General features: G+C 43.8%; 2 protein-coding genes across 3 annotated transcripts in view; one reads left to right on the top strand and one right to left on the bottom strand.

Moving 5' to 3' along the window:
• The window catches only part of Commd1 (copper metabolism domain containing 1), a 137,489-nt gene that overhangs the window by 121,395 nt on the left and 4,357 nt on the right, over positions 1 to 11,737 (bottom strand). The window lies entirely within an intron of this gene.
• On the top strand, positions 2,793 to 4,323 carry LOC103743253 (U2 small nuclear ribonucleoprotein auxiliary factor 35 kDa subunit-related protein 1-like). The gene has a single exon (XM_008844490.3). The coding sequence runs from the start codon at positions 2,882 to 2,884 to the stop codon at positions 4,145 to 4,147; it is 1,266 nt and encodes a 421-aa protein (XP_008842712.1). The 5' UTR covers positions 2,793 to 2,881; the 3' UTR covers positions 4,148 to 4,323.

Genomic DNA, 11,737 nt, shown 5'->3' with positions numbered 1-11,737 from the left:
ATCCAGTCCGCCAGAGCACATTATTTAGACTTTTCCTATGGCATTTATTTTGTAAGAACTTCTAAGACAAGGGACTCTAACATTCACTTTATGTACAGGACAGGTATAACACCTAGAGCTTAGTAAATATTTAATACATACATCAAAGATGTTCATTTCCTTTAAAATCAATCTCCTTACCCAGGAACTCTTAAACCTGAATCAAGCTTCCAGGCCCAGAATAGTTGTTTTAAGAAAAGGAGAACTCTTTCTATACTAACCTAACAAATTAATTTGGGTTTTTCTTTGTATTTTTGAGATATGGTCTCCCTATAGTCCCAGATGGCCTAGAACTGAGTATGTATACACTCACTATGTACACATTCGCTCAAACTCACAGAGCTCTGCCTGCCTCTGCCTCCCAAGCGTTGGGATTAAAGATGTGCACCATCACACCTGACAAAATTAATTTTTTAAGTATGAAAAAAGCTTAAAAAGAAAAAAAGAATAATTAGGTTTTGCCCTAAAATATAGAGAAAAAAAAAAAAAAAAAAAAAACCACCTTAAGTCCCCTCACTGCAAGTCACTTGAATCTATTTAAAACACTCTGTAGGGCTTGTGAGATGGTTCAGCTGGTAAAGGCACTTGCCACCAAGTCTGACAACTTGAGTTTAATCCCCAGAACCTGTTACAAGGTGTCAGGAGTGAATTTGACTCCCTGCAAGTTATCCTCTGACCACTAGAAAATGGTATTTCTAACTTCAAAATACAAAGTCAATTTTTTTTTATAAGAAATTCTTAAGTGGCCAGCTTTTAAGCATTTTTCCAACTAGAACATTCCAGAAAAAGAAAACATTTAAACATTATTTGTGGATTCTAGCATATTTTACCAGTGTCATTAGCAAGCCAATGTTTTACTGCCACCTGCAGTAGAAAAACAGAACTACAGCTAAAATTTAAAGTACGACCTCTTTTATTTATGTTCCCCAAATCCTTTAATAAAAACCAAGTATTTACCAGCATTAAGGAGGCAGATGCAGAAGAATCACTGCAAGTTCCAGGAAACCTAAGCTACATAGTGAGTTCCAGGCCACAGTGAGCTCTTGGCAAAAGGGTGAGACCCTGACTCAAATAAAAATAAGTAAACCCACATATTGGGGGGGGGGGGTTGTTTTGTGTTTTGTTTTTTGAAAATACAAAGTCAATTTTTTTTTGGTTTTTTTTTTTTTTTGGTCTTTTTGAGACAGGGTCTCCCTGTAGCCCCAGCTGGCCTTGAACTCAGAGAAATTCGCCTGCCTCTGCCTCCTGTGTGCGCTGGGACTAAAGGCATGTGGCCACCACAACCGGCTAAACCCACATATTTGTATATATATGTATATGCCAATTAATGTCTTACGCTATCCAAAATACATAAATAAGCAATTTTTAAAAACTTAGTAAAGTCTCTCTACTTTATAAATGCAAAACAAAACCTTTTGTAAAGAGCAAAATACATTCAATTTTTTTTTTTTCGGTCTTTTTGATAAAGGGTCTCCCTGTAGCCCCAGCTGTCCTGGAACGCATTATGTAGACCAGGCTGGCCTTGAACAGACATCCGCCTGCCTCTGCCTCCCGAGTGCTGAGATTAAAGGCATGCGCTACCACGCCCGGACTCAATGTTTATTTTTTATTCAGAATTTTTTATCATTAAAATGAATTTTAAAACGTAGAAATATTCAGAATTTTTTACAAGAATGAGGTCCTGGACGGGGCTGGGGAGATGTCTCGGCAATTAACACTTGCTGCTCTTGAACAGGACCTGGGTTCGATTCCCAGCACCCACATGGTGGCTAACGACCATCTGTAATTCTAGTTCCAGGCAATTCGATGCCTTCTTCCCGCCTTCACGGATGCATACTTACAAACATGCAAGTGAAACACATACGCATAAAATAAATTTTAAAAATCTTTTTTAAAAAAGATTGTGGTACTGGGGGCTGGGGGGACGGCTCAGTTTGGTAGAGAACCGCGTTTGGTTTCCAGCACCCATATGGTGGCTAAAAAAAAAACCGTCCTAACTCCAGTTCCACGGAATCCAACTCCCTCTTCTGGTCTTTTCGGGCATTGCATGACACAGGTGCACTAACGCACAAGCAGGCAAAACACTCATACACATAAATGACAAATGAATAAATATATTTTTAAAAGGTAGAAAGTCCAGCATGGAGGCGCAGGCGAATAGGGGCAGGAGAGGTGGTTAGAGTTCCGGTAAGGAGTGCCCTAGTGTGCGCAGGTGCAGCAGCTACTGCCGCGGTTGCCAGCCACCAGGTGCCAACGGCGCGTTATAGGCAAGGCTCAAGGGCTTGTGGGAAGGCAGGGTTTGTGGGGGCCACAGGCTTGTGATCTGACCTGGTGGGGACATGAGGATCACTGACCCTCCCTGGGGGAGGGGGGACCACTGGGTAAAAGCACTAAGCGGGGCAAGCCGGATGACCGGAATGGGATTCCCAGAACCCAGGGTGGAAGGGGAGCAGCCTCCCAAAGATTGTCTACACACGTACCTGTGTACACACATGTGTGCACCCCCACACGCCATGTACACACATGCACACACCTGTACACACATGCACGAACCCACACACAACATGTACACACATGCACGAACCCAGACACACCCATACACGATATACACATGCACATACCATGTACACACGCACACACCATGCACAGGCACACACACACACACACCCATGTACACGCACGCACTAACATCTCTGATCTTTTTCCTAACCAGCTGAGCCCCGTAGCACCAGCCTTGCCCGCTGTTGCTGAACAGGGCAGCTCAACAGCACAGGGCTCGCACGAGGACCTCGGGTACTGGAAAAAGCCTCACGAGAGCTGGGAGGTCGGAGCACGCGGCAAGATGGCAGCACAGGAGGCCACGGTCCCCGGGAAACTGGGCCACAGAAAGCACAGGGCGGCGCTGAAGAAGGAGAAGAGGAGGAGGCTCCGGCAAGAGGTGGCCCGGCTGAGAGACTCGGAGGCCCCGCAGGACAACGACGCTCCCACGGAAGAACAGTTTGCAGAAAGGCTACGGGAGGCAGAGCGGCGAAAACTGCATTACGAGTGGTTGCTGAGAGAGGAGAAGGCACAGGAAGAATTCAGGATCCAGAAGAAAAGGGAAGAGGCGGCGAGGAGACAGAAGGAAGAGCAAGAGCGGCAGATAAAGGACGAATGGGAAGAGCAGCAGAGAAAAGAGAAAGAGGAGGAGGAGCAGAGGCTGAGAGAGAAAGAAGACGCCGTGCAGAAGATGCTGGACCAGGCGGGCGCCTGGCAGAACCCAGAGCCACCCTCGGATGTGGGGATGGAGAAGCACCGAGCCCCGTGTCCGTTCTACAGTAAAACGGGCGCGTGCAGATTTGGTCACAGGTGCTCCCGGAAACACAACTTTCCCACGACGAGCCCCACCCTTCTTGTGAAGAGCATGTTCACCACGTTCGGGATGGAGCAGTGCAGAAGGGATGACTACGACTCCGACGCCAGCCTGGAGTACACCGAGGAGGAGACCTACCAGCAGTTCCTGGACTTCTACCACGACGTGCTGCCCGAGTTCAAGAACGTGGGTAAAGTGGTCCAGTTCAAGGTCAGCTGCAACTTGGAACTTCATCTGAGGGGCAATGTGTATGTTCAGTACCAGTCGGAAGAAGAATGCCAAGCCGCCCTTTCTCTCTTTAACGGAAGGTGGTACGCGGGACGACAGCTCCAATGCGAATTCTGTCCAGTGACCCAGTGGAAAACTGCAATCTGTGGTTTGTTTGAGATGCAGCAGTGCCCCAGAGGAAAGCACTGCAACTTTCTTCATGTGTTCAGAAACCCCAACAATGAATTTAGGGATGCTAACAGAGACATCTACCTGTCTCCAGCTGGGACTGGCATCTCCTTTGGTAATAACTCAGAGAAGAGGGAGAAGATGGGCCCCCATGAGGCTTACTACAAGTCAAGAAGGCGCCGTACTGGTCCACACTCCCCCTACAAGAGGAACAGGGAATCTGAGAGGAAGAGTAACAGTACTCACAGGTGTAAGAACTCTCACAAACAAGTGGCCAAAAGTCATGGGAGACAGGATTCAAGTAGAGCAAGAGAAAGGAACCACAGTCCAGGCCCCTGGAGCCAGGGCCACAGAGCCTGAGCCAGGCTGAGACTGCCTCACTTGGGCCCAAGAATTCAAGACCAGCCTTGGCAACAACAAAACTCCATTACAAACAAAAACCTAAACCAGCATCCTTCAGATACTCCAAGATATAAATATATTATTTAAAAAACTGACTACAAAAGAAAGACTTCATGACTCAATCTACTTCTCAACCAGAGTTCAAATTGCATGGCTTTAACAGGGACAGAACCAGGTATTTGATATCTTACAGTCTTTTACTATTATAATTCTTTTTACTTTTTTATGTTATGTGTTATGAGTGTACTGCCTGCATGTATGGAAGTGCACCTGTGTCATTCAATGCCCAAGTAGGTCAGAACAGGGCATCAGATCCCCTGGAACTGGAGTTAGAGATGGTTATTAGCCTCCATGTGGGTGCTGGGAACCGAACCCAGGTCCTATGCAAGAGCAGTGCTCTTAACCTCTGAGCCATCTCTCCACCCCTTTTTTTTGTGGGGGGTGGGGGGGTCTTTTAGAGACAGGGTCTCCCTGTAGCCACAGAAGGCCTGGAATTTACCATATACACTAGGTTGGCCTTGAACTCACAGAGATACACCTCTGCCTCCTCTCCAATGCTGGGATTAAAGGTGTGCACAACCAGGTCCAGCTCAGTATTATAAGTCTTAATATCATGTTATTGATATTTTTTCCATAGAGTTTAACTATCATATGTTGACAGTTTCACACAGTAATCAGGATTGCATTAAATTTTGTTGTTTTATTATAGTTACTAATGTATTAACATAAAACATATCCTTCGAATATGAACAAAATTTTCAAATATAAATTATATCTATGTTTTACTTAGAACACATAGGAATACAGAAACATTCATGGTCATTTGTTTTCTTACACAGGGTTTCACTATGTAGCCCTGGTGTGCAACTCAGAGATCCACCTGCCTCTGCCTCTCAAGTATTGAGATTCTAGGCATGCACCACACATCAGGCTTAATGGTCATTTTTCCCTCTTTTTTTTTTTAAAGATTTATTTTAACTTTACATGTGTGTGCACATGCGCATACATGCCCAAGAAAGCAAGAAAAGGGCATTGGCTCCCCTACAGCTGACGTTATAGGCAGTTGTGAGCCACTGATGTAGGTGCTAGGAACCAAACTTGAGTCCTCAACAAGAGCAGCAAATGCTCGTAATGGCCATTCTTTTCATCATAGATCTCATAAGTTTTAGAACAAGTTAGTGAAAATTTTAGACCTGGACCACATTGCCAACTTGTAAACATAATTCACACATATTTCTAAATATTAGCATTGTAAGGCTAAAAACAGATGTGTAGCGTAAAGGTTAGCAATTTTTACATAAATGTTCAGATGGTAAGTACTTTAGGCTTTGCGTGACAAATATGTCACAACTTCTGTTACTATTTGGCTACAGCTGCTACAGATGAGAGGCAAATGAGTATGAAACCATGTGACAATGAAGAGTTAAAAAATGAGCACAGTGGGGAAAGTGGCAAGCACTTTAGCGTGTCCAAGGCCCTGGGTTCATAGCCCTGAGGACTACAAAACAAAGCAATAAAAACAACAGGATAGGAATAGAGCTGGGCCAAGGAACAGGATGGGGGTGCCAGGCCAGATAAGTCCTACAAGCCATAAACTGCTGGCCCTGATTTAAAGTACTATATTTTCTACTCTCCCACACAGAAATGGTGTGTGTTTTCCTTTCACATTGTTGAGGCTTGCTCTAAACTCTTGAGCTCATGAGATTCTCCTGTCTCAGTCTCCCAAATAGCCAGGACTACAGGCATGTGCCACTGCGCCTGTCTATGCTTACCTCTTTAATGCAGCTGGCACATTATGGCACTATCCATTCATTCAAATGTTCTATGACTTTTTACACATACCAGAAATATTAGGAATTAGGGATAAAGTCCTACCCTCTTAATGCTTACATTCCAATGAAGTCTGCAAATCTACAAGCTAGAAAGTATGTAGTAAAAACTCAGGTAGTACTAATTATGAAGAAAATGTATAGCAGGGAACAAGGGTAAAGGGTAAAGAATAAAGCTCTTTAGGTAGGTGGGGAAACTTGCAAGAAATGACTTTTAGGTAGAGAATGAATGAAGCAAATAACCAATCCATATGAAAAAAATATGGTGGCGCATGCCTTTAATCCCAGCCATCAGGAAGCAGCGACAGGTGGATCCTCATAGTGAGTTCTAGGCAGGCTGGGAGTAAGGAGACCCTGTCAAAAAAAAAAAGAAAAAAAATGCAAACACATGAAGAACAGCTGCAAAAGCCTCGAAGGAAGAAGTTCAAACAGCACTTAATATGTATAAATAAAAATAAAAGGCCTGGCATGCTAGAACTGAGAAATGAGATGGGAGAAATGGGATAAGATCACTGTGGTGCTTTGAATGAGAAATGGCCCCATAGGCTCAAGCATTTGAACACATGGTCCCCAGCTGGTGGCATGGTTTGTGGAGGTCACCAAACTTTTAGGAGATGCAGCCTTACTGGAGGAAGCATGTCACTAGGGTGGGCTTTGAGAGTTCATGGCCTCCCCTCACTTCCAGTTCACTCTCTGCTCTGTCTGCTTCCAGCTCCTGCCTTCACATCTGCCAGCGCTGCTGCACCTCCACCATCGTGGGCTCCTCTGGATAAGCCAAAATAAACTCTTCCTTCCATAAATTTCCTTTGGTCATGTTTTTTTGTCACAGCAACAGAAAAGTAACAATGGCACTCACATAAAGACTTGTGGACTTACAGTGAGGATTGGGTCTTCCGAGTCTGATGTGGAGCCATATGATTGAATGAACATGAATGGTTGAGAGCAGGAGAGTAGAGGCATAATGTACATTCCAAAAGGACTGCTGGGCAGGGAGTGGTGCTGCATGCAATCCCAGCTTCCTGGGAGGCTGAGGCAAGAGGATCACAAATTCAAGGCCAGCCTAGGGAACACAGTGAAACTGCTCATCTCAAATTTCTTTTCTTAAACTTTTGGGGGGTTTTGTTCTTTTGGTCTTTTTGAGACAGGGTTTCCCTGTAGCCCCAGCTGGCCTGGAACTCACGGTGTAGATCAAGCTGGCCTTGAACTCACAGAATCCACCTGCCTATGCCTCCCAAGTGCTGGGATTAAAGGCGTGCGCCACCACACCCAGCTTAAATAAACTTTTTAAAAAGCAAATAAAAGGACTATAGGCAGACTGTAGGGACTGGGGTGGAATAGAAATGCCAGTTAATGGGGCTGAGGAGATGGCTTAGCAGTTAAGAACACTGGTTGTTCTTGCAGAAGACCTGGGTTTGAATCCCAGCACCCACATGGCAGGTAACAATTGTCTGTAACTGTGGTTCCAGGGGATCCGACAGCCTCTCTGTCCTCCACGGGCATTGCAGGACACTGGTGCACTTACCACCTACATGCAGGCAATACACGCATACACATAAAAATAATAAATACTTTTTAAAATAAGAAAAAGAAATGTCAGTCAAACTGTTGCACATGTTTCTAGACTTCTAAAATACAATCTAAACATGTTTTTATTCAAATTATAAAAGAAAATAAAAATGAACTTTTTGTTAATATAACAGTACAAGAAAATATCAATTAGTGATAGACAAAACTCAATAGCATTTTTGTTATTATTTATTTATTTATTTATATATTTATTTATTTATTTATTTATTTATTTTTGTCTTTTTGAGACTAGGTGTAGCCCTAGTTGGCCTGCCATCCCTATGGAGACCAGGCTGGCCTTGATCTCACAGAGATCCGCCTGCCTCGGCAGGGATTAAAAGCACATGTCATCACACCTGGCAAGAAAATATAACATCATCACCAACAGAAGGAACTAGTGAATAAAGAACTCTAAGCAAAAAGGGATAAACTCTCAGTTCTTTCCCTAGACAGCATATCCACAAGTTTAAAAGCAGTAACAAGTAATAAAGGTTATGAAAACTCAAACCAAATTACAAACGTGAGCAAAGAAAAACAGAGAAAATTTGGACACTGTATGCCAGGCATGATAGCACACAGTAGTAATCTTAACACCCAGAAGGGCAAGCCAAGAAGATCAAGAATTTGATGTCTCAGCTACACAACAAAAATAGTGTATTTAGGGCTGGAGAGATGGGTCAGTGGTTAAGAGCACTAGCTGCTCTTGTAGAGGACCTGAGTTCAGTTCCCAGCACCCACATAGCAGCTAACAATTGTCTGTAACTCCAGTTCCAGGGGATCCGATGCCCTCTTCTGACCTCCCCTTGAACTCACAGAGATCCGCCTGCCTCTGCCGCCCAAGTGCTGGGATTAAAGGTGTGTGCCACCATGCCCGGCCCAAGGTTAAGGCTTTTATTTTTTTATTTAATTTTGTAGTCTTTTTGAAACAGGGTCTCCCTGTAGCACCAGCTGTCCTGGAACTCACTATGTAAACCAGGCTGGCCTTGAACTCACAAAGATCCGCCTGCCTCTGCCTCCCGAGTGCTGGGATTAAAGGAGCGAGCCACCACGCCCAGCAATAATATATTTTTTTAAAGAATAGTATATTTATACAATGCCTCTTGCTAGCAAACACAACAGTGCTTACTTAATCCCGTGCCTACTTTATTAATTTCACAACTCAGGAGCTACTCAAAAATAAATACTAGAGTGATGAGGCCAGTAAAATAACTCATTGGTGCTTGCCACTAAGCCTGACAACCTGAGTTCAATCCCTGCAACCCACATGGTGGAAGGAGAGAACTGACTCCTGCAAGTTATCCTCTGACCGCCACACATCACCATAGCACATGTGTGCTACACACACATACAATACAAAATATAAATATAAACTAATGTGAATGACAATTCCAGTTCCAGAATGGTCTGTTTCACCTATCTAGAAGCAGATGAACTATCCACCCTTTTGTAATTATCAGGCAAAGCTAAGGTGTGCTCATGTCCCAACCAAGTAGGTAGAATTCCATTCTACATGCAGAACAAGATTCAGGGGGCTGAGAGATGGTTCAGCAGTTAAGAGCACTGGCTGCTCTTGCAGAAGACCTGGGTTTGCTTCCCAGCACCCACATGGCAGCTAACAACCATTCATAACTCCATTTACAAGGGATCCAACACCCTCTTCTGCCCGCTGCAGACACTGCACGTATGTGGTTACATACACGTAGGCAAAACATCCATATAAAATAAAGAATAATAAATAGGAGCCAGACATGGCAGCACATGCCTTTGATCTGAGCACTTGGGAGGCAAGGCAGGCAGATCTCTTGAGAGTTAAAGGCCAGCCTGGTCTACATAGTGAGACCTTATCTCAAAAACAATAAATAAATGAAATTTGAAAAATAAGTAATTTTTTTTCCCCCGGAGCTGAGGACTGAACCCAGGGCCTTGCGCTTGCTAGGCAAGTGCTCTACCACTGAGATAAATCCCCTACCGAAAAATAAGTAATTTTCTTAAAAAGAAAGAAAACAGAGCTGGAGAGATTGCAGTTAAGAGCACTGACTACTCTTCCAGAGGATGTGGGTTCAGTTCCCAGCACCCACGTGGCAACTAACAACCATACATACCAACCAACCAACAACCAACCATCCAGCTCCAGATCCGATGCCCCCTTCTGACCTCCACTGACACTATACATGGGTGCACTTACGTGCAGGCAATATACTCATAAAATAAAAAACAGTAAACAAAATATTTAAAAATATAAAAGAAAGAACAAAACAGGATTCAGTACAAATACCAGGAAAACAGTACATAATACTCAGGAACAATGTGAAAGTTAGAGGATAAGGCTGAACCCCAGGAAGCACTTAATCCTGAAATGGTGCATAAAACGCCGTTGTCAACAGTTGTCAATAAGAAGGCTGCTAGTCAGCTGGGGGTTTAGCTCAGTGGTACAGGGTTGCCTAGCACACACAAGATCAACACATCAAAAAAGGATAAGGCTGAACCCCAGGAAGCACTTAATCCTGAAATGGTGCATAAAACACCGTTGTCAACAGTTGTCAATAAGAAGGCTGCTAGTCAGCTGGGGGTTTAGCTCAGTGGTACAGGCTTGCCTAGCACACACAAGATCAACACATCAAAAAAGGAGGCCGTTAGTATGTGCCCACTGTATTCCCTGGGGGTTACATATCCCTTCTTTCCTTTCCTCTGGTTTATCTCTTCTTTTTCCATGTCTGTGCAGACCATGATTTCATAGATAAATGGAAGACATGGACTCTACAATCATCTATGTGTAAGAGTATACCCTGCTCAAAAGCAGGAGTGATAGGATTAAAGGAGTAAGTGCTGCCAGGTATACTGTCCCAGCACTGGGAGGCAGAGGCAGGTGAGTCTCTGTGTTAGAGGCCAACTTGGTCTACATAGGGAGTTCCAGGCTAGCCAGAGCTACATAGTGAGACCCTGTATCAAAATTTTTAAGAAAGGCTAAGTGCTTCAATTTTCATTTTTTCTTGGGTGATCCACAAATATTCCTTACCGGGAGGTCCCATATTATGATCAAATTGGACCCCACCATTTTTATTGTGTATATAATGTGTGCACAAGAGCACATTCATTTGTGTGAATGCAGGAGGACATCAGTTGGTCTCACCTTCCTCCTCATTTGAGATGGGGTCTCTTTGTTGTCTTTCCACTGTGTATGCCAGGCTAGCTGGTCCCGAGCTCCCACAGATTCTCCAGGCTCTGTCTCCCATCTTCTTACATGAGTACTGGTATTGTGAATGTTTATACTATATACCCAGCTTTTACATGGGTACTGGAGATTCAAACACAGGTCCCTACATTCATGCAACAAGCACTTTTACCCGCTAAGCCATTTCCCCAGCCCTATTCACTATTCTTTGAATGGTCTCTACATTTTTCTGACCCTACCTCTATTATTAACTTGAATATTCTATAAGGCTCCCCTTATCTAAGTATAAATATTCACTTTATTCAAAAGCAGCAAAAATGGCATCTACAAGAAGCCTGCCAGAAAGGAAAGCTCTTTTCTATCTACAGCTACTTACTGCACTTCTGTTTATAAAGACTGTAACATCCTTACATCATACATACCTGTACATGTTCCCTGTTATTAAAGATGGGTCAGTGAGATGGCTTAATAAGTAAGGACACTTGCCGCCAACTCTGACCATTTGAATTTGGTCCCTGGAACCTACATGGTGGAAGGAAAGAACCAACTCCCACAAGCGGTCCTCTGACCTATGCACACACACATACATGCACACGCATGCACACACACACAATAAATATACTAATTTTTTAAAGATGGACATTTTCTCTCTGCTTAAAGGCTTTGTTTAAAAATATTTTCCTTTTAGGCTGGAGAGTTGGCTCAGCAGTTAAGAGCACTGGCTGCTCTTGCAGAAGACCCAGGTTTGGTTACCAGCACCCACAAGGTGGATAACAACTGTTCATAATGCCAGTTCCAGGGGAATCTGATGCCCTCTTCTGACCTCCAAGGGAATTGCAACACACAAGTGCACTTACATACATACATGCAGGCAAGATACTCATACACATAAAAATAATAAATATGGAGCTGGAGAGATGGCTCAGCAGTTAAGAGCCATCTGGCTGCTCTTGCAGAGGACCTGGGTTCAATCCCCAGCAT

Source organism: Nannospalax galili, unplaced genomic scaffold (assembly GCF_000622305.1).
Source record: "Nannospalax galili isolate Female #2095 unplaced genomic scaffold, S.galili_v1.0 scaffold682, whole genome shotgun sequence".
Lineage (NCBI taxonomy): Eukaryota > Metazoa > Chordata > Mammalia > Rodentia > Spalacidae > Nannospalax > Nannospalax galili.
The sequence above is the reverse complement of the archived record's forward strand: the minus strand, read 5'-3'. Positions and strand labels throughout refer to the sequence as shown.

Bases quoted from the DNA above. Each gene is read 5' to 3' on its own strand.
- LOC103743253 (XM_008844490.3), top strand. From the start codon at position 2,882: ATGGCAGCACAGGAGGCCACGGTCCCCGGGAAACTGGGCCACAGAAAG.